The sequence below is a fragment of the Lichenostomus cassidix genome, chromosome 4 (genome assembly GCF_008360975.1).
Source record: "Lichenostomus cassidix isolate B80296 chromosome 4, HeHo_3.0, whole genome shotgun sequence".
Classification (NCBI taxonomy): Eukaryota; Metazoa; Chordata; class Aves; order Passeriformes; family Meliphagidae; genus Lichenostomus; species Lichenostomus cassidix.
In genome coordinates this window covers 48,652,449-48,675,695 of record NC_139484.1, presented here as the reverse complement: position 1 = coordinate 48,675,695, position 23,247 = coordinate 48,652,449, and the positions used below count along the sequence as shown (strand labels likewise).

At 37.6% G+C, this 23,247-nt stretch overlaps 1 protein-coding gene across 2 annotated transcripts in view; it reads right to left on the bottom strand.

The window, feature by feature from the left end:
• The window catches only part of PDS5A (PDS5 cohesin associated factor A), a 74,444-nt gene that overhangs the window by 44,758 nt on the left and 6,439 nt on the right, over positions 1-23,247 (bottom strand). For both annotated transcript variants that reach the window (XM_085059114.1, XM_085059115.1), the window contains exons 3-5: positions 1,671-1,874; positions 1,175-1,261; positions 289-386 (exon numbers count right to left, since the gene is read on the bottom strand). In XM_085059114.1, the coding sequence (XP_084915240.1) occupies positions 289-386; positions 1,175-1,261; positions 1,671-1,874 (389 nt within the window). The remainder of the gene's footprint in view (positions 1-288; positions 387-1,174; positions 1,262-1,670; positions 1,875-23,247) is intronic.

Sequence of the window (23,247 nt, the reverse complement as noted above, 5' to 3'; positions counted from 1 at the left end):
AAAATAAAAAAGACAGTAACAACCAATACAAAAATGTAGATAAATTAACCAGAAAGGAGTATACTGTTGTAACATGGATAACAAGTTTTAAAACACATCTGCTTTCAGACATACACCCCTCCATAATGCCAGTAGCTCACACTCATTTGCTTTCCCTATAGCTCTTCGTTTAGGGAAATAAAGACTTTTGTTCAGACATATTTATCTGTAGATTATGCTATGATTCAGTCTACCCCCAAAACTGATGATATTTTGACAGTTTAACATAATGGAAGTGATTCTACTTACTTGATAACTGAAAAAAGAGTCCTAAAAAGCTGAATAAAAATTTCATTGCAATCTTCCAACTCAAAGCAGATGTTGTAAGATTTGACCCAAGCTAAATTCTAAAATAAAAATTAGGATATTTAGGCTAGTACAACTCCCATTAAGTCACATAAATATATTCATGTCAGTTACATTTTTTTCTATTGAAGGAAAAATAATATACATTAGATGTAAATACTTTGGGGTTAGAGACTGGATATTTGCTTTCCTTATAAAGAGCTCCTAACACAAAGGGGCTTTGCAAGATATATCCAGAAAAAACTAAATATAGAATAATCTGATTTCTTAAGTACAAAAACTGGTTGACAGAACATGTTAATATAATAAGACCCTATTTCTAGACTTTTTTCTTCATGCTATGAAACAATACAACTTTAAATATCATGTTTTAAACATCAAATCTTGTTTACAAATGAGATACTATTTCTAAAAGCACACTGAACTCTACCACTTAGTTCTTGTCAAGAGTGTGGTCTTGCAATGTTTTAAAAGTGAAAGTCTTACATTCCTTCCATCACCAATATAGGCACATTTGCATTTTAATCAGCACTTGAAATTTTCTTTCGATAAAAAAACCCCAATGTATGGAATTACACGATAAAAGCTAAATATTAATAAATACCAATCATTTTAACATGCCCTCAACTTCAGGCTGATGAACTTAATTAGCACAAACAGCATTAAAAGTACTAAAAGAAGCAATTCACTGAACTTTAATGAGACTGGTGTGATTTATGGAATGAAAGAAATTTGCCAGGCATACTGGCACATCAAGAGAAAGACTGATTACACTTCTTAAGCTTACAGAGCCAATACCATCCACCGAAAGTTGCAACTTTTGTGTTACCTCTAACAAGTAAAAGTATCTGTTAAATTGAGGGCTCTTCGTGTCCTCCAAGCCTTTTAATTGTCTTGTAATAAACAAGAATATGTCCTGTAAAGAAACAAAGAAGTTTAGAAGCTCGATCTAGCAGAGAATAAAAATACAATCCTTTAGTAGTGACATGTACCCACATTTTCAATTTCATAATGTGAGAACATTGTCTTTTTTGGGCACTGACAGAAAGTTATCACCAACATAGATACTGGCCATCTAGCATTTCTTTACAAATCTCTGGCCTTTAAGTACTACATTGACTTACAGGATTAAAGTAACATTTCTTTAATAAAACTGAAAATCAGTATTCATGGGAGTAAAAACCTTTTTTCTGTTGTTTTTGGGGTTTTTTTGCTGGGGGAGGGGGACTGTTTAGCTCATTTGGGTTTGGGGTGGGGGGTAGTTTATATTTTCCTCTATAAGAATAAGGAAGGAGAAAAGCCTTTCTTTTATAAAGCATTTTTACCTTAAGTTTGTCATGGGAAGTATATGGAGCTTCAGGAGCATAGATACGAAAGATATCAGCCAAGCAACATGCTACAAGGAGGCGCACATCTTTATTGGGATTCCTGAGGAAGAATTCAGATGCAAGGTGCAAGGCTAATGGGAGATACTGCTGCTTCTCATCTTCTGAGTCCTGGTCCATATCCATGAATGTTTTTACCACCATCTGAAAAACACCACAAAAAAGAAATTAAGTTCTTTCTGCTTTTATTCCTTATTACTAAAACAAGACCTTTTTAAAAGGATGTAGTGCTATCAATACATGTTCTGCTGCATAATCACAGTAAGTACTTGGTTTTTTATGTTAGGGAAAGTATCAGAAAAAGAGAAGTGTTAATCTGATACTTAAAGGTTTATTGAACTTGGTGTTTTAAATTAAGACAATGAAAATCACTTTGCAGCTCTGCTTATTTTGTCAATCTTGACCTGAGGTACAGAACAGGAACTGCTGCACACAGATGAGGTTGGAGATGGCAGCATCTCTTCCTCAAAGCAGTCCCTTTGCAATTCCAAGTGAAGACTCACCTCTGTATGGAGAGTGCGAGGAGCTGTAAGCCATCTGGCCTAACACATGGCTACAGTTTAGTGCAGCTGCTTTAGAGCTATGCCAGGACTAGAGGAGCCCAAGAGGCCACTCTTAATACTCTGCCTCTATTGAGGCACAGACCTCTTGAAGTACTTTACACATACACAATCTTTCTATCTAGTTTAAACAAACTAGAAACTAGATAATTTAATCCCTCATGTAAAATAAGTCTAACACTGCAGATCTATTCCTTCTGCATACTCAGAGCTGCATCTTTAAACTTAACATAATGTAAAAAACTGACCACATGGTTCCTTGTTTCTTCCAGCACAGCTAAGAACTACTAACTCCTATGAAATGCCACCAAAATAATTTATTTTTAATTATTATCCAACTCCAGTTAATTGAAATGTCTCAACATAATGATTTGGCAAAACTGAAAGTAAGAATTTAGTTTGAAGAAATAAATGTTGCAGATTTAACTTTTGGAATAGTGTTTGTCAGAGGATAAGAATGACTTCTAGGATGTCAGCACAAAACAGGCATATGTACCAGAGATTCTTAGCATGACCTCAGTGAAATCAGTCTTTGTGCTCCATTCCTCCATGTCACTTGAGCATCCATAAGAGTCAAAACTGTGAAGGACAGCCACACTGCATACCAACAGGATTTGGTATGCCCACTACAGACACAGTACACAAAATAAAGACATACAAGAGAGAACACAGAATGACAAACCTTGATGGGTCAAATTCACCTCTAAAATAGTAACTGTAAAACACAAAACGGAACACAGAATTCTAACAAGAATTTTGACCAGAATTTTTTTGTTATTTTGTCATTCAAATGATTCTAGGGTTGCTTCTCCATTATTAAGCATATCCCTGCTTCCAACACGAAAACGCTGTCTATCAGTTTTCTCTCCTGAATTTTGAAATATAGTTTTACATTCAGTAGATCTTATAAATTAAATGTTTGATAGCAACCTTCTCTACAGTACATTATTTTAAAATCCTCCTCAATTTCTGTAAATGTGTAAGTATAATCCAATTAACTGCAAAGACAAAAAAGGGAGACAAAAAAGACAGAGGAGAAAAACCCTACCCAACAACAAAGAGAAAAAAAGAGAACCTTACAGCTACAGCCCAGAAATATATAAATTGTACTTTACTGGCCTGTTTCCTAAAAATATTCTTAAGCTATGTTTCAAAGCCCCAGGTGAAAGCATAAAACCATCCTTCCACTGACAGCACACAGGTCTGGCTGTTACAGGGCCACTTGTCACTGTGTCCTGGGGTGCATCAGGCACAGCATCTCCAGCTGTTCAAGGGAGGGGATTGTCCTGCTCTGCACTGGTGTGGCCTCACCTGGATGCAGCTAGAAGTTGATCTGCTAAAGTAATCTTCTAAGAAAACTGAAAACCTAAAATAAACTCTATAAATACAAAAGGCTAAAGGTCCAAGTAATTTAAGGTTTTGAAACTTCCAAACTGGAAACCACTTATTATCAGGCTAAGACCATTTTTGTTCCTGGAAAATGTGATCAAACTGTAACATGAACTCACTACTTTTTCAAATTACAGTAGTACTGTCTAACTCAAGTCTGGCTGTACAGTTGAAATAATTCTATCTAGAACACTAATATGCATTTATACAAAAGCATACAGACTTAGCAGCTTTCACCACAAAAACCTGTTACTGTACTCTGTGCAAAAAGCAGGAGACAGAAAAGTACTCTTTAGCAATATTAATATAAAGCAAATGCCTTCATTCAAACGAGAGAGACCAGCTAAATGAAGACTGCTAAAGTCACTCTCAGCATGTAATGAACATACTGAAAACTGAAGGAGTTAAAACATTCTGGAGGTGTTCATCTGATTGTATCAACCATGCAGTGAGAAAACCAGTTAACTCTGGGTTACCCTTTCAGGCACAGAAGAGAAATACACAGACCCTGACTGAGTTCAAGCACAGATGTCTATGATGACATATACAGATGTCAACTCAGTTTTGCCCTGGCACTTTGCACCAACCATGAAAGCAGCTCAGTTTGACCAGAGGCCTGAAATGAGGTGAGATAAACAATACCTGCAGCTTCTTGTGACACTGTTAGCCTTTCAACTGCATTGAAACATAGACCAGAGGTTTCTAAAGGGCTGTTCACAGACTGCCCACATCTCATATGCAGCTTACATGTGGCCTGTTTCCAAAGATACGAAATCAGCACGGTAGCTGTGGCTCTTGTCCAAGACCTGTGCCTTGCGCAGGAATACTAACTTTAGCTGCTCAGAACCTGCAGGTTTAGGAAAAGAGTTTGTTGGATCAGGAAGATCATCTACTGCTGAATCATACTGATGACTCCAGTAATACCGGGAGGAGAACTATATGAACACCAACAGAGGACAGGGTAACCCAAGTTGGGTGTTGTCTGCTGGAGAGCAGAAGGCTCTGCAGAAGGACGTAGACAGGCTGGTTTGATGGGCCAAGGCCAATGCTAGGAGGCTCAACAAGACCCAGTGTCAGGTCCTGTGCTTGGGTCACAACAACCCCAGGCAGTGCTACAGACTGGGGCAGAGTGCCTGGAAAGCTGCCCAGCAGAAAAGGACCTGGGGGGTGCTGGTCAACAGATGGCTGAACACTAGCCAGTGTATCCCCAGGTGGCCAAGAAGGCCAATGGCATCATGCTGGGCCGGTGTCAGGAGCAGTATGGCCTACAGGACCAGGGCAGTGATTATCCCCCTGTACCCAGCCCTAGTGAGGCCACACCTTAAATCCTCTTTCTGAGTCTGGACCCTCAGTTCAGGAAAGACATTGAGGTGCTGGAGTGAGCCCAGAGAAGGGCAATGGAGCTGGTGAAGAGTCTGGAGCACAAGTCTGATGAAGAGCAGCTGAGGGAGCTGGGGATGTTTAGCCTGGAGAAGGCTCAAGGGGGGAGACTACAACTACCTGAAAGGAGGTTGTAGCGAGCTGAGGGTCAGTTTCTCCTCTCAGGTAACAAGCAATAAACTCAATCATCTGAATAGTCTTCTCTGATCTTAATAATTCTATGACTTTATTTTTTTAATATGCTTTAAATACAGGAGTGCCATTTATGTACTGGAAAAATACTGCAAGTAGAAATGAACCAGCAGGATCTCCAGCTTCAGAACTGGGGTTGCCTTCTGGCTGCAGATGCATTAGCCATGGAGCACCATCTGCTTCACGGCAAGCAACTCCTCTTCAGGAGGCCACTGAGGGAACTACAGGCTGGCCAGTCTCACCTCTGAGCCTGGCAAGATCCAGGAGCACATCCTCTTGAAAACTATCCTAAAGCAAATAGAAAATAAAGTGACTGGTGACACCCAACATGGCTTCACTAGTGGCAAATCGTACTTGACAATTTTGGTGGCATTCTACTCCAGAGTTAAAGTGTTGGTGGACCAGGGAAGACCAACTGACATCATCAGCCTGGACTTGTGTGCTGCATTTGACACTGTCCAGCTAAACACTGTTGTCTCTAAAATGGAGAGTGATGTTCCACAGGGCTGGTATCAGGATTGGCACTGCTAAACATCTTTGCTGGCTACATGAATGCATACTCAGCAAGTTTGCTGACAACATCAAGCATCGTGGTGGAGTCAACAGACTGGAAGGAAGGAATGCAATCCAGAGGGACCTTAACAGGCTTCAGAGATCGGCTGATGCAAACCTCATGATGTTCTACAGGGCCTGCACCTGGGTCACAGTAATTCCAAGCATAAATACAGGTTGAGCAGAGAATGGACTGACAACGGCCCTGAGAAGCACTTGGGGGTGCTGCAGGTGGGTGAGAAGCCCACCAAGTGTGTCCTGGGCTGCATCAAAAGAAGTTTGGCCAGCAGGCCAAGGGAGGAGGATTCTGCCCCTCAACTCTGCTCTGATGAGACCCCATCTGATGTGCTGCATCCAGCTCTGGTGCATGGATGTGGACCTGACAGTGAGTACAGAGGAGAGCCACGAAGATGATCAGAGGGATGGAGTACCTCTACTAAGAAGACAGGTTGAGAGAGTGGTTGTTCAGCCTAGAGAAGAGCAGGCTCCAGGGAGACCTCATAGCAACCTTCCAATACCTAAAAAGGGCCTGCAAGAGAGCCAGAGAAGGACTTTTCAACATGGGCATGTAAATGACATGACAAGGGGAAGTGGCTTTAAACTGAGAAAGGGTATGTTTAGATTAGATATTAGGAAGAAAATTCTTTACTGGGAGGGTGGTGAAGCACTGAAACAGGTTGCCCAGAGAAACTGTAGCTGCCACATCCCTGGAAGTGTTCAAGGCCAGGTTGAACAGGGCTCTGAGTACCCTGGTCTAGTGGAAGGTGAGATGGAACTGGGTGATCTTTACGGTCTCTTGCAATCCAAACCATTCTCTGATTCTATGACATGAGAATAATAGAATCAATGAACTAGGAGGCAGCTGGTGCATTTTTGTGAAGTTCTGCCTCTGTCACTATTAAAGTGAAAAGTAGTACTCCCTGTCACGTACTATTACTAAATCCAGAAAAAAAAAATATTGCCCCATTTTCATTACAAATTCTTTAATCTATACCCTCTGACAAAACACTTAACTGGCTTTGGATAACTTGGGAAAGGGAAAAAAGAAAATGAAAAGTTGAACAAAAGATTATATAAAGCATAACGTACACTCTATGGAGCAAAGACTATTTGTTTTCTTCTTTATATCCTGCTCAGCACCTGAAGCCAATCAACGGGCTTTCCAGATGCGATTACAAATGTATCGTATGAGATGTAAAGCTGATGCAGCAACAGCAATGGAAGCCACAGTGATACCCCTCTGGCTGGGCAAACAGTTTAACTGGCTATTCTTCCCCTGGGGACTAACCTACACTAGGCTTTTCTTTGGAGCTCTGGCCAATAGACCAATCACACGCACAGAAGCCACAGATTTGTAATTTACCACTATCTTCACATTGGTGAAACAGCATATTCTGTATTATTTTACTTACATCAAGCAGCTCAGACTATTTTCCAAGGGCCCAGATATTAAATTGATCTGACATATGAAAAAGCAGAAACACTACTGCTTGTAATAAAAACAGTATACGGAGCATATACATGATACAATCATGGATTACTTGAAGAACTTCCTTGATACACATTTTAAAGTAACTACAAAATGAATTCAAATATCACATAAACAGGACAAGTATTGTTACCAAATTGAGAGAGGTGTTGTACAATAGTATATCTTCATAATCAACACACAGCAGAATTCGAGTTCTGATGTAAAGCTAGAACTTTATAACAAAGTTGTAATTCCTCAAAGTAGCATGAATGCAACAGATGGGAGGAACAAGGCAAACAAAATGAGACAAATCGGATGCCTTAATCCAAAATACTTTTCATGGCACAAATTAGTACATGCTTTTTAAATAGTTCTTGAATATTTTGCCCTGCACGAATCAGTCATGTGCCATTGACATCTTGATCACAGAAACTCTGTAAGGTCTGCTGCAAGGAAAGATTCAAAGAAGGTATGCTTCCCAAGATTACAATGGTGCAAAAGGAAGTGAAATTGTGTCCCCTTCCTGCCCAGCAGAACATAATCCTAATGCTGTTATCACTGCATGTAATGAATCTTGTACTCTTGGGCCATGAACAAGCCTATGGGAAAAATCAGATTCATGATGCGCAAAGAAAATACTACACACTCTTTCTTATCACTACAACTTTGGCAAAATATATTTTGCTCAGAACTGAGTATTTTAGACAATATCATTGATTTTAAATTTTTATTGCAGTAAGATTTAGAAGATTCAAACCCATTTTTCTACACCCTCAGTTCCTTCACCACTATATGCAACACTAATGTGCTTTTTCCTCCAAGTAAATGATACTTTAAACCCAAGCACATTTCTTTTGTGTTTAAGCAGGTACCACTATACTTTACATAAAAACAACCTGTTACTTTATTTACATTCACAGTACTGCATCAATATGGAATCTTTACTATCTCTCCTTTCTTTTGAAATGAGGACTGTTTGAAGTGATCACATGCAACCAAAATCATAGCTACCTGGAGACAGGTTTGAACTGTGTACTGCTGTGACTACTGTTTGGCAAACAGGTCTGAATTTCTGTCTGGTTTTGGCTGTATGTGACATGGAGATCCCGTTTAACCACTGGCAGCCACCATCTCCTTCTCCCCTTCCTATTACTCTCCCTGCCCTGCTTTAGGCCATGCAGTGCCAGTGCACTTGTTGAACAGCTCCATGACTAAATTTAGTTCACTGATCTGTCTGAAAAGCTTCTCAGAAAAAGTCCTGAATAGTTTTCTGACAGGCGTAGTTAGATCGTAGACAGATCTGATACGTACCCGACCCAGAAGCTCAAATTATTTGACTTAATAAAAATTCTGTGAAATTCTTCTTGGCTGTGATGAACAAAACCAACTCACCTCATCACATTTCCCAAACAGCTAAAAAGTTTTCAAGTGTGCAAAGTACTATGTAACATTAGGTCACCGTATGTTTTGTCACCAACAAAAATTATTTCTTGATATCTACTTTTTATTTACAATCAGCTTCTGATGCATGACAATACTTAGATACTCAATCCAATACCTTTTAATTTTAATGCAAGAATCATTGAGAAATGTGGTTAGTATGGCTGTACCAATATTGCAATTCCTAAGGTATTTTGCTATCCCAGTTTTAAACTGGTTCACACAATTTTTCTATGACACAAACTATAGTCGCAATCAAATCACATTTTAACAACGTATGTATACTACTTCTCAAATAATGAAGAGTGCCTATGTTTATCAGCACAATATCTTTTCATACTCACACTACTCAACATCCTTCATATCTATGATGTAAGTGTGATGTCACAGTACCAATTTTCATTTTACTTTTTATAAGTGATTAGATACAGCAGTATCTAGCTTTTATGACTAGAAAGATTTGTAATGGTATTCTTTCCAATTTTCCTGCCAAAGACTAATAATTATTTAAATACCCTAAGAAGGTTCCTAAAGTCACCTAAATTCTCAGAAACTTTGCTTCCACATACATAGATATATAACAGGAGTATTTGCAGAGGGACTAAAAAGAGCCTATTTTTCAAATGTTCTAATGATAATTCAAGACATCATCCGTTAGAAACATTTAATTAAGAAGTCCTCCTAAAAAAAACCCAAAAAATTCTTCAAACCATATTCTCCAAAAAAATTCTTCAAACCATATTCTCCATGAAAGAGTCTGTAGTTCCTTATTAAGTGTTGCAAATAGTTTGATAATAGCCTCCAGATGTGAGAGAGAGGATTCTTCATAACCAGCTCAATGCTCTTCCAGCATGAGCCCCCACAGGGTCACAAGTCCTACCAGGAAACCTCATCCAACCTGGGCTCCTCTTTCCTGGGGTCTGCAGCTCCCTGCCAGCACCCTGCCCAGCACAAGTCTCCCATGAAGCCACAGCCTCCTCTCAGGCATCCACCTGCTCTGGCATGGGTCTCCTCCACAGGCTGCAGGTGGATCTCAGCATCCCTGTGGTGCTCCATGTGCTGCAGGGGCACAGCTGCCTCAGCATGTTCTTCACCACAGGCTGCAGGGGAATCTCTGGTGCCTGGAGCACCTCCTGCCCCTCCTTCTCCACTGACCTGGGTGTCTGCAGAGTTGCTCCTCTTACATACTCTCGCCCCTCTCTTCTCTGGCTTCCATCTGTGCAAATAACTTCTTTTTCCTTCTTAACAGGTTATCACAGAGGCATTACCACCATTTCTATATGGCCCAGCCTTGGCCGGTGGCACATCCGTCTTTGGAGCTGCCAGGGATTGGCTCTGCTGGCCGTGAAGGAAGCTTCAAGCAGCTGCTCACAGAAGCCACCCCTGTAGGTGCCCCCACTACAAACTCTTGGCCATGCAAACCCAATACATGTTTCAACACAACCAATGAATGGGACCAGAAAACATATGTTTCTTCCAAGAAGAGAGGTTTTATATTTCAGCAATCTTATAAACTGTGGCGAGCAGAACACCTCCCAAAGCAGAAGATTATGTGAAATATTTGTACCTTGATCTTTAACTCTGATTGCACTCTGTGACAGTAAAAGAAGAAAAATATTAAAATTTCTTCCATCTGTGACAGTAAGAGAGAAACTAAATCAGAAATTCTTGCTGAATGTTGGCAATTGCACGTAATGACCTCATATGCTGTATCAAAACAAAGGTACCATGGGTCAACAAGAAAGCACTCTTTAGTTATGACATGACTTTCCTGGTTTGTTAAGTAGGCAGATTCCACCATGCCTTAGAATTAAAAATAAGGGGGCAGATCATGTGAGACCCTAGCATGAACCATATCTAGAGACAAAACTTCATTGAAGAATTTTGTCTACTGTTGTCATTTCCTGGAGTCATAGTACAAGACTGTCATATTAACAACAATTATATAGATGCAGAAGCTGAGAGTTTCCATTCCCAACATGAAAGGCTGGACAAAAATCAGACTTGTAAAACTGTAAAAAACTTTGATCTTTCACAATCAAAACTTGTATTAGCAACCAGTAACAACAAAACCAAAACCCTAACAACCCAGCACATCAAACCAGAACCAGCCCCTCAGAAGGCACTGGCTGGCATGGACATTTTCTCCCAGCAGCTGACGAGGTGCCAGCTACCACACCTACCAAGAGAGATGCACTGCTGCAAAGAATTTCTGTTCAAATTATCTTTCTCCAATGAAGCACTATTTTATCAGAAAATTTTGCTACCTGTTGAGCGCTGTTACCTGCATCAGAAATATAAACCCCCCCAGCTTTATCTTTAGGTAGGTACCAAGATCAAAACAAAGGCACTACAAAATGGACTGAATGCAAAATGCAAGAATTTTACTTTGTGCGTGTCTGTTGGTTTAAATTTATTTTTAACCAGCTCCATTAAAAACAAAGTTTCTGAAAATTCTTAAAGCACAGGGGAAAATTGATGCATAAAAATTGGACCTGAAATTTATTTGAAGTGGTTTCCTGGCTGTAAATCCTAATTTTTTTAATAAGGAGGAATAAAATGATTTCTAGTAAGTACATAGAAAGTATTGTATTTGTACAATTCATTTAGCAAGCCTAAATTATTTTACTGTGAATAATGACAAGTAACCCTAAAAGTAATAAACTGACTTCTGATACATGTGAAATGAATAAAAATATTTTTTTTAAATTTCCATTTAAATATTATCATTAAAATGGAGTGGGAGACAAAAGGAAAAATAAAAGGCACCAATATTGCTGATAGAAGGAAAGTCAAATCCACAGTGCATAGCAAAAGCAAGATGCTAAAGACAATGATTATGTGTAGGATATTCAGTTTCTGAGAAATAAGCCCATAAAACCAACGATACATCTATGCATGTGATTCTATTGTAGGTAGCAAACAATAATGTGAAAAACCTTCAATAAATTCATATTACCATCATAACTGCCAATATTAAAAGAGTAGAAATATTTCAAATTGAATATATTATTTACAGAAAACATTTTGGTGGGCTTTACAGGACAGTATTTAAAATGTTGTTTGTAATGTTTTAACTGTTAATTTTATGATACAATATGTAGACTATTCCGTTTTGAGTATGGGAGTAATGTGCATTTGTATGTCCAACGAAAAAGTAAAAATTAAAAGGGCAGGAGAGCAACAACAAAAAAAAGGAAGACAGAAAAAAATAGGCTTTCCCATTCATGTCTCTGTATCATACCTATTTTTATTTGCTGTGTCTTGACATTTACACCCAATAACCAGCAACGGGATTGTGTTTCCACTTGTTTCTAACTTTGTTAAACATTTTAATAGTATTTTCAAGCAATATAACTGCCTTGAGCTGATTGAAAATTATCACAAATCCAGAATATACACTCTGTTTATAAAACCATGTGTTCTTACCTAACTACGGGAAGAAAAAAAACCAACCAAATCGCTGCTTTTAGAGAACTCCAGTATACCTTTCCAGACTAGCAATACTGTTTTAGAGGAAAATATGTCACATATCCCAGAGCAGTGGTGGCTTTGCTCTGATTTTCTGCAGTTATTTTAATGTCAGGCTAATAAAGTCTTGTCTGGGAATTTCTCTCTAACATTTTGAGAACTTAAGTAACTCCTCATTTCCGCCATAAGAGCTCTGCAACTATTCTGCCTATCAGTTCCATCAAATTCCTTCCTTGTAGATATATAGAATATGACTCTAACTGCAGTACCTGTCCCTCAGCATTCCTCATATGTAATCACAGTTTTATAGCTACTGATTTTGTTAAGATAAGCAGCAGTCAGTTTATCAGATATAAAGTGTTAAATCAAGAGTGTTTTACTTTTAATAATGTTTTCAAAACGTGACAGATGTTTTTTTAACTTGTTCCAAAAAAGAGTGTCTTGTATTAAAACGTTCTTTCTGAAACACGTAAAGCTCAGTGATGTCCCAAAAATCACAGAACACTGCCATTTTCTTTCTCTGCTTGCTCTGCTAGAAAGAGACTTCAGATAGACATATATATATAGTGACAGTAAAACCACTGTCACTGCCGACATCAGGTACCCATCATTAGACAGCTTCCCCAGACTATTCTTGGTGAATCTACTCACATCACCTGTGTTATGCAGTGTTTTTTCATTTAAACATCTACATTCATTTCTGTTTGACTTGGAAGTTCTCCAATTAGTATAACATTTTCATTATCTGCGAATAAATTTCTGAAAAAAAAAATCACATAACTATGCAAGGAAGAACATCCGGCAGACTTCTCAAACTTAAAGTCTAGAAAGTATTCAACATCTTTTATTTAAAAACATACTTTGTGTATTTAATGCTAAATTTACGTATTTAAAGACACCACTCAAGTTCAGTCTCAAAATTGATAATGTTGAATTTAGCTGAAAATAACACTTCATTAAACTACATTGCTGGAATCAGCAATCTCCAAGTACTAAATATAATTTAAATAGCTGCCAGCAATATCCTCATTAAAAAAATGCCTAAAACAGGAGTCACACAATTTTTGAAGGTCCAGCATACTTAAAAAAAACACTTGAAGCATAGTAGCTCTGAATTTGCAAAACACTTTGGCATGTTCATCCAGAAAAATCACTTATCCTCACCATGACAAAATTTGAGAAATTTCAATGCCAAAAGTACAAACATCAGAAATGCACTTTGGCTTACAAATTGTAGAAGTTTGCAATAGTCTTCAATAGCTGCAAGAGTTCATTGAACATCCTAAAAATGCTGTTGGCTAAGATGTATGGTCAGGAAACAAAAGCTGTCAACTACAATCTTTAGTGCCTAAAACTCAGGCATTAAACTGAAGCCACTTAGCACCTTAAAGAAAATGGCTGAGACCTAATTAATGTTCAACTATGAATTTTATGGGAGAATAGTGGAGGAGGAGACAACAAACAGATGCTGGCCAAGCAACTGATCTTGAGGAAAATGCTTCAGTATTTTTATTCAATAGTCCCAAAATACTGATACATTCATGATGAGATTAATTACAGAACTCAGTACCAGATGCTGAGAGTAGAGCAAATAACCCTAATCCACATGGGGCTCAAATTGCTAACCAAGGAGGGACTAAAAGATGTTACTCCCAGATTCTACTACTGGCAGTTTCCTCATTAAAGGTAAGTACAGCCCTGTACTAAGGACCAAAAAGAAGTATCAAAGGGAAACATACAGCAAAAAAAAACCTGGAGGATGGAGAGAAATGCTTCCTGTCACCCACTTGAAACTATCACCTTCTTCTGCTTTAACCTTAAGCATCTTTCTTTTGACAGAGCTCTGACTGCTCACACATAGGGTTAAAAAATGGTAAAATCATGGGGTAATAATCAAATCAGGTAGTGTCCACCTGCACATTGGTGACACTGTGTCCACAGTATTTGTTTTGCATTTGCCTAGGAGCTGCCTTCAGAGGTCAGAAGACAGCTGATTCTTGTGTGAGTCAGGTACTGAGACCAAGCAGTAGAAAACTAGTTTTCCATCACTGAATATACTCTTCCCATTGAAGCATTTTGTATCCTATGTGCGAAAGCAGTATCTCCAAGTGAGCAATCTCAGAGAAGTCCAGGAAAACCATAACGTTTTCCCCCCTCATCTTCAGTATGATGGTTTTGCAAGCATTCTGGTCAGGATTAAGAGAGCACAAAATCAGTTTATTGTAAAATTGGTATTAGCCTACTTCTAGCTTCCCATAAATGTACCCAAATTTCTTTGTGCTGGTCAAACCTCTGAACATTTGATCCACTGGTCATGAATGGTATCAATTACTCACAGGCTCTTCTCATATACAATCAATGACTTGCCAGGTAATTACAGATTTTTGAATCAAGAGTCACTTAAGGTCTCCAGAGTTTATAAACAAAAAGACTGAACTCCACGAATCTCAATATACTACTCAGAGGTGTAAATATGCAAAGCATATCCATGCATTCATTTCTTAAGCATTATTCTGATGTTTTGAATTGAAGAGTACCAGTAAAGGCTTACTTCAATAATAATAATATAAAATGAAACTAAACCAAACAAGCCACAAAACCAAGTAATATGAGGTGAAATAAAATTATTTCAAAGTGAGGATTTGTATAATCAAAATTAGCTACATAACTTCATCCAAAAGTTTCTGGCAACATTCCCATTTGGCTATTTTCACAGAAGTTTCCACATACAAACAAATTACTAGAAAAGCAGGCAAAATTCAGTTCTAAGGTTGGCTGAAGTTTGGCAGCTACAGAATTTCAATGCATATAACCACTAAAAAAGTGCAAACTCCTTGTAAACACTGTCTCTTTAAATAATAAACAAAATGATGTAGAAACATATTTCAACAACAGCTGGATTTTTGGCCTATCAAGGAGTCCTTAGTATGTCCTGCAAAACTCTCAGGTCCCAAAGCATAAAAAATATTAGTTAAATTAGTTAAAGAAGGGTTTTCACTTTCTATGAATAATTCTGAAAGAGCTTCATGTGCAAGAGTAAACTCAGGATCTGTTCCTGCTATAAGCCCTGTGGAATGTTAATAACTGGCTTTGATATGACACACACACACACAAAAATATTCTACTACTTGCATTTTATCAGTTCATGCTTGTGGGAGAAAGCTATTTATGGTGCCTATCTGCTGAGTAGTACAATTTTTTTTTTGCATACGTGATTATCTGGAAATAAAAGGTTCATCTCTGTCTTTGTGTACATACGCACACACTTATTCCCCTACAGACAGATAAGACATCCTGTAAGTTAGCACATGTTTTTGTTTGAAGAACAATAAACTACAGCAGACATTAGAAAGAGAAAAAACAGTAAGAATGAGAGTCAGCATGAAGACAAATCTGTTTGCAAGCACTGGCCTGTACCGCCTACTCTAGTTCAAGTCACAACACAAGACAGTAGTTTGGACTGCAGAACAGGAAAAGACCAGTCTAAACATCAAAGACTGCATCTCATAACCATAATGCTGGTACAAAACTGTGAGCCATCATGCTTAGGGAGGCCTGAAAAACACTGAAACCTCAAATTCCTTCTTTTGTACAAATAGGATACACAATAAGGGCAAAAAGAGAAAATCTAACAATCCTAGAGAAAGGAGAGGTGTATCTAAGTACTTCTCTGTACTTATTACTACGTACATTCTGAATTCAAATATAAAATCAAATTATTTTGAAAGCAATTATGTACTAGGATGAATGGTATCTATTATTGCAGTTAGCTAAACATTAGAAAATTCATCGTGGACTCCCCAACATACACATTTGTTCAAAAGTACTGGCACCAGCAAAATCACACACTTGTATATAAACACAGCAGTGATTTCAACTGTTAGTTACCAGAGAACATTCTCCTCTGTTTCTTAGCTTCTTTTTTCAGACATGGAGGGCCAGTACATCATTTACTGCACTAACATTTGCAGCTCCCTGAAACAAGGGACACACACTTCATTTTATTTACAGATACTGCCTCACAAAGAGGGGGTGGAGGAGTGTTTGTAGAATTTCTTGGGGTACAGTTTCATGGCTGTGTGAGTCAACCCAAATCTGTCAGATCTGTCTCTACATTATGCCAGCACGTATGTAGCTGATAAGTGACACTACTGAAAAATCCCTTTTTCTGCCCAGGTTACTTTTCAGATATATCTGCCTCTTGAATCAGCTCATTACATGTCGTTACAAAAATGACAGGGGAGGGTGAGATTATTTCAACCCAATCTGAGGGTGCAGTTCAATGAAATTTAGAAGTTGATTTAGTAAGGTCAAACCTGATGAACACACTGTTCCAATTTAAGGTGTGACTACAAGTAATAGTTCACCCCAATACTGTCATACAGCTTCTGCCAAAGCAAGGAGGGTATAGTAGGTGACTGCTTAAGTCATGCTGATCCAAATGAAAATTTAGCTGGAAAAACGTAAGTGCTTTTGAATAAAACCACTTCCACAATCCAGTATCCTGCAAGCCACAGAACACTTGCACTGGCATGTGGAAAAGTATGGCCCACAGGTAGCAAGAGTACTTAACTGGCTCGAAGTGCTGGCATTGGTGTTTTTGCTTCCATATTACCAGGGTTTGATCCAGGGCAATCCTCCAGCTGCTGGCGTAGCAACTCTATCCTTTCCAACTACACTAGTTTAACCCTTCTTACCATACAGTCATTATGTGCCTCTATTTTTCATTTTTTCTCCTCTTACTCTTCACTAACTTAATTTCTTTCTATGACTTTAAGAGACTTGGTGACTCAAACAAGGAAAATTACTTTGAACCATTATTCTTCCTGAACAGCAGTGGCAGCAGCAGTGAAAATGAGCAACTGTTTTTTTAGTAGCAGCATCAACCTAAAAGTACTCAAAGTAGTCAGGTGCAACAGTGCCAGGATTACAAACCTCCAGAACACAATTCTGCCAGACTATAACGAGAAGTAGCTTTAAAAAAATATTATATAAACTAGATTCATTTGACTATGTTAGAACACCCACTATGCAGGTCAGCTCAGACTACTAAATTGACTTGCAATACTCTGCAGAACCAACTTGTCATTACTTGTTCTTCCACCTTTTTACCTTCCTGTTGAAATTATTTTTGCCCATAACTTTGTTTTTGAGCAAAAGAATGATAAAGATGAAAAATAGTGGGGAAAACTCAACAAATCTTCCAGAAACATCAGCAATTAACACTGTCTTAATTTCTAAAATTGTGAAGCTATTTTTAGCCTTTATTTTCTGAGGATGTTGCATGATGCCAGGCTTTTAACCAAAGTGTTGAGAGGCATCAATTCAGATTTTGTACAGAAACAAATGCATGACAGCTCTCATACAGACTAAACTCAGAGTAACTCTGAAGAGTCTCAAGACACTGTGAATTAGGACACAGCTCCACAGGATGAATTCTCAAGAGGTACAGTCTGTGAGAGCGAGTCCCTCAAGGCACTTCTCAAACCAGCTTCACTGCTAGATAAAAATCTAATGGAGAACTCCATCCTCACAGACATACATGGGTATCAGAAACCAATTTTAGCATCAGACATGGAGTGACACAGAGAGCTCCAACTCTAGGATGAATATTCTTTCATCTATGTAGCATGTCTGACTTGCACCAGAATGCTCCAATCTGCACAAGAACCTAAACTAAGAACAGTATCTAAAAATGTCAAAGTGAATCAAAATTAAATGGCAGCTTTGTAATCTAACTGAAGGTGATTTAACCTTTAAAAGAAAACATAGCTAGGACTGAAAGACTGTAACTTTGGAAAATGTTATGCACCACCCCTGCTTTCCCAGTAGAGATTTAGAAACACAGACATTAATCTTGGTTTTTACTCCCATTTCAAAGAGATTTTTTTAATGGCTTATTAGGCTTTCTACTGACCTACTTCCAGTTCTATTAATGTGAATATACTCTACAAAGATATAGCTTTAGCAGTTAGTGAACCCTCCATTTCCTAAAGCACAATTATCATGATTTTACAGCAGTCTAGACTACCAGTTTCAAGTGGAACAAAGCTGAAATCTTATTTCCAGATTTACCTTTGGCTACAGAGTTATGCCCACTTCCATACTCTACATACATTTTCTAAGAAAAAAGTATCACTAACAGCTCACAAATGCGACACCTAGACCTTCATTTAGTGACTTCACATGAGCAAAACTAGTACTTCTTGCCACTGAAATTGTACTGGCAATAGCAGAAGTAGGAACTTTTGAGTAGAGATGGATTAAATTTTTTCAGGAATAGTGGCATGTGCCAACTACATTTATAACGGATGATCGAATTAGGTGTTTAAATAAACATGTATTTTCGGAGAAAAAAGGTTTAAAGCTGCCTTGCAATTCTTTTTTCTTCAAGGTGAATGAATGTTAATTCTGCAGCACTTCAGTGATGAGAAAGAACCACTTGTCAAAACCAACACATATAGGGCCATGTTTTCCATCTCTCTCAGACCACTGAACAGTTTTTACCATCATAACAAAGCACTGAGTTTCCTTGCTTTATTCTTATTACTGCAACAGCTTAAGAATTAAATTTCCCTTCACATATTCCATAATACATTGTGCAAACAAAGTACCATAATTTCTGAATTATTCCTCTTCACTATTTCATGTAAACACAGTTTTTAAACAAAAAATTATTTCCTTTATGATTGACAGGTATAAGGCCCACAGAAAGGCACTGCAGTCAGAGTTAAGTGACTGAATACGAGGTTTTACACACTTAAATAACTAGAAAAGAACAATTTTTATATTCCGCAGAATTTACTTTCAAATAATTCCCTACCAAATTATGAATAGTTTGATTAAATTTCAGTAATGAGTTTATTATGAAGAACAATTACTGCACTTGGATAATTAAGAAAACGCATGTATTTTCAAGTAGTACCAGAAGAAAAGCACACTTAAAACACAAAATTATATTAAAAAATCAGAATTTACCATACTTTGACTACTTGTAGACCAGAAGGCAAAGTAAAAATTTTAAGGTGAAATATGCAGCCACATCTTCCTTATACTGAAATAAATTTGCTTATTTTTTTCAAGGAACAGTTTATTATAACAAATTCCTTTTCATATCCACACTATGGCATCATCACAGCAATAATTTCACAAAATTTCTTTATATTAAGCACTTCCTAAGCTCAACTATGGCTTAACTGCACACATTCTGCTTCAGCATTTGTACCATAATCCAGTTTCTAAGTAGCCAGAAAAACCCGAGAGAGCTAATTACACAAAAAACCACCACAGAAAATATCAACTAAAGAAATTACTGTTAGTTTTTTGAGATTTTAAGCAACTTTTAAATGATTTGGGTTCTGTTGGGTTTTTTGGTTGGTTTTTTTTATTATTGCTTTACCCTTTCAATAATACCATATTGCATAAGCAATTTTCATCAAAATGATCAAGGAATACAGGTATCCTATTCAGTTGTTAAATACCATCACTTTTAAGTTCAAAATCTATTACTAGGTTTTTTTTTCAAATACCATGCACAACCCACTAGCAGTTTGTGGGTTAAGAGTGTATTAAAAAGTTTTTGTGCTTTCTTTTACTTGCTTATCTCCTGTGCTGTTACTATACGAAATTGATCTTATCATACACAGCAAAACCACTGGCTGGTTTCCAACAGATCTCTTCCCCATCACTCCTCTCAGAAAGCTGCTGCATCCCTCCCTCTCATCCTCCTGCATTACCTGCCCACTTTCCTTTGGGTGCCATGTCCAGAAAGCTGGGGAGGGGGCAGCATATCACCTAAAACATTTGAAACACACATGAAGTAATTAGTTGAATTTATTCCAGCTAGCACATTGGCTGCTGCCTTTTGAAACGTTTAACAGTACTGGTTCATGCTCCTTTGTGTGAACAGAATTTGGATGTCTCTATTCTGCTCACTGCCAATTAGACAAGTGTTCCATCTCTGAAACCTTTGTCCAACTGCCAGCAAGTTTTGAACTAAGGTAACTTCAGGGAAGATCAGTAACAAAGAAACTAAACTTATTTCATTAGAAAAGCAAGATAAAAACATCTTTCCAGGCAAAGTGCTGTCACATATACAAAGTAAACTAAGACCAGCAAATGTTTTCCTCCAGTTTTTGAGAGACTAATTTTTGGACACTTAAAACTACAGTAGTAAGATTCTCATAGTAAGCACAAGTTTAAAGCTGGTTTTTCAATGGGCTTTCATGTTAAGACTCACTGATAAAACTTTAAGATCAGTAAGTTACATAATATTTTAAAAATACTGAAAACCTGCCGATGTAAAGCAATTTCGTGACAGTCAATCAGGCTATTTTCAAAGAGAGCCATAACAAAGAAAGGCTACAATTTCAGAGGAAGGGGAATTCTTTAATGACTGCAAGCAAATTCTGATACTACTAAAAACTAACCTAGTTACTTTTTAAGCACATGCATTCTTCAGGTACTGTAGACATCAAAAAATGGTGTGTGGGAAACCTCCAGGAATACCTGACTTTCCAAAATCCCTTTAAAAAAAAAGTTCTTTCTCCTTCTCTTTTATCTTCAATATCTGTATCTGTTCAAAAATTATTGTTAAATAGAAAAGACATATCTCTTTAATGCTTATAAATGTATTTTGCCAGTACAAAACCTTTTCTCTGTTTCAACAGTTTGGAAAGTCTTCATAAATCTCAGGAGACAGATGTCATAATTTCTAGCATTAGAAACTAAAGACATGAGGCCTAAAATGCTAATGACTATCAAACTGTATTTCAGCAAAAGCTAACAGGCTGTACTCATGGAAGACAACAGAGTACCACTAAGATTAGGTAATACAACTGAACAACTAGAAAGAAACAGGAACTCACTTGAGAGTAAGACATTAAAAAGGCTCATCAGCCTTCACAGTGAATTTGAATTAATTTTTCCCCCACTGTGGCTTCAGAATTGATCCTAATACTGAAGCTCTGACATCTCCATCAGATAAGTATGTACCTTCTGCCTTGATGTATGTTTAAAATAGCCCATGCTATCCAGGTACCAGAAAGTTTTCAACCTTTGTTCCTGAGCAGAAACTACATTGTGCCAATTTTATCTTTGTTTATCCTTAGCAGTACTTCGTCACGCTTAAGAGATCTTTACAACAGCCAAATTCTGATGTCAGCACAGCAGTGGGAATACAGTTCATTAATTTACTGCAGCTGCAAAGCCAGCAAACACACATTGCTTTGAGTGACACCAATAATAAGCATGTGTTTTAGATTTCTAGGTAACAATGGTGATTACCAAGATATTGCAGTCTGGAAAAAACCCCTCAGATATGAAGAATGTTTAACATGGACTGGGGACTTGACAGAAGTTTTTTTGTGTGAACCAAGGATCTGCTAATTATTTTGCCTGTTGTTTTCCATAGCAGAAGATGCACATTGATATTAAGCAGACAAAACAGCATGAATTGATTCAAGCAGACAAGGAAGAAAAGTAACCACAAGATATGTTTGATTTCCCTTTCTATCAATCATCTCCATATTACTGTCTGCAAGCCCAGGGATAGTTTTTCTTTCACTTCGTATCACTGGTAAGAGATTAAAACTTCCTTTATGAGTCTGAGCACAGCTAAGGCTCCTATTTTTTTTTTTTCCAAACTCAGGCATACAAACTCCTTGTAAGAATGCAGTATGTCACAGATTTTGTATCCAAACTTTATTTAAAATACTTAAATTTACAAAAAGTCTCCCACATTATACCATAAAAATATATACTGATTTGCATATCCACCTAAAGTGATTTATATTATTAAATCATGTCATTTACACTGAAGACAACATCAGCAGAGCTCTGGTCTGCCGCAGGCTTCCAGCATGCCCCTAAGTAATATTTACCCTTCAACAGTTTGTTTCAGCTTTAAAAAAGGGGGAGAAACCCAGAAATTTGTAATTTACTATCTGTCATCTGTATGTTTTAGACTTTTATCAAAACAACTCTTATTCATCTCTTTTCCAAGATAAATAATTCTGTACTTCTCAAACTTCTAATCAGTCTTTGCAATACTAATGTTAATATAGTACTTGGTAAGTGATTACACACACACACACACACACAAAAGGAAACACCACAACCAAAAACTTGAAGCCATTACTTGGTTCAGTTCACATTAAACAACTTCTTCCAGAGTTAATCAAGGTTGTTGGTTAGAGAAGCACATTGCCCAAAGGCCACCTTTCTTATTCACTGAAGATGGAATACTGTAACTGAAGGAGAATTCTTGCAGAAAAGGAATATTCTACGCTGTATTTTGAAATGGTAACGTCTGAAGACTTGCATGCGAGCCTCGCACCTATTACAAAGTCTCTATATTATGCCTGTTAAACAGCCTGTAACAGTTTTCACAGAAAACATTAGTCCTTTTCTGGGTTCTTAAGGAGAGATTATGAGGACTGATTTACAAAAGTCCTGGACACTCAGAAATGTAACTGAAATCAAAGAAACTTGCAGCCTGAACATGTAAAGTAAAACAGAAGTCACAATTTAGAAATACCAAATCAGGCATATGAAGCCAGCTTGTCTTTCTAGTATTGGGGCTTGTTTTTTTCCTTTTCAGTAACTCTTCAGTTCCCCATCTTTTAACTGCGATTAACATCATGCAGTCACCTCACAAAAAAAGCATTAGCATAAGAATAAGATTAAAAATTCTTTTGAGGTTTATAGTAGAATAAATGAGGGCATAAAGACTTCTGAACTAGTCTGTCCATTCCAGTGGTCAGGCATCAGAAGTTATAATTTCTATTTTAACAACCTCTTGGGTTCCCCCCCTTTCAAATGGGGGCTTTTTTTCTTTCACAATACATTTATCTTAATGTGCCCGGGAAACCATTAGAATAATATTGTACATGTGAAATTGCCATTAATTACTGACGCACTTGTAACAAAGAAAATTATCAGATACAAAAACAAAGGGTGTCATCATCAATCAGTTTGAAATTCAGTAGCATCTGGGTGAACTTGGTAAGTCTACACGGTCTGTTCCTCTAAGGACTGACAAAATTGGGACACTTACAAAGCA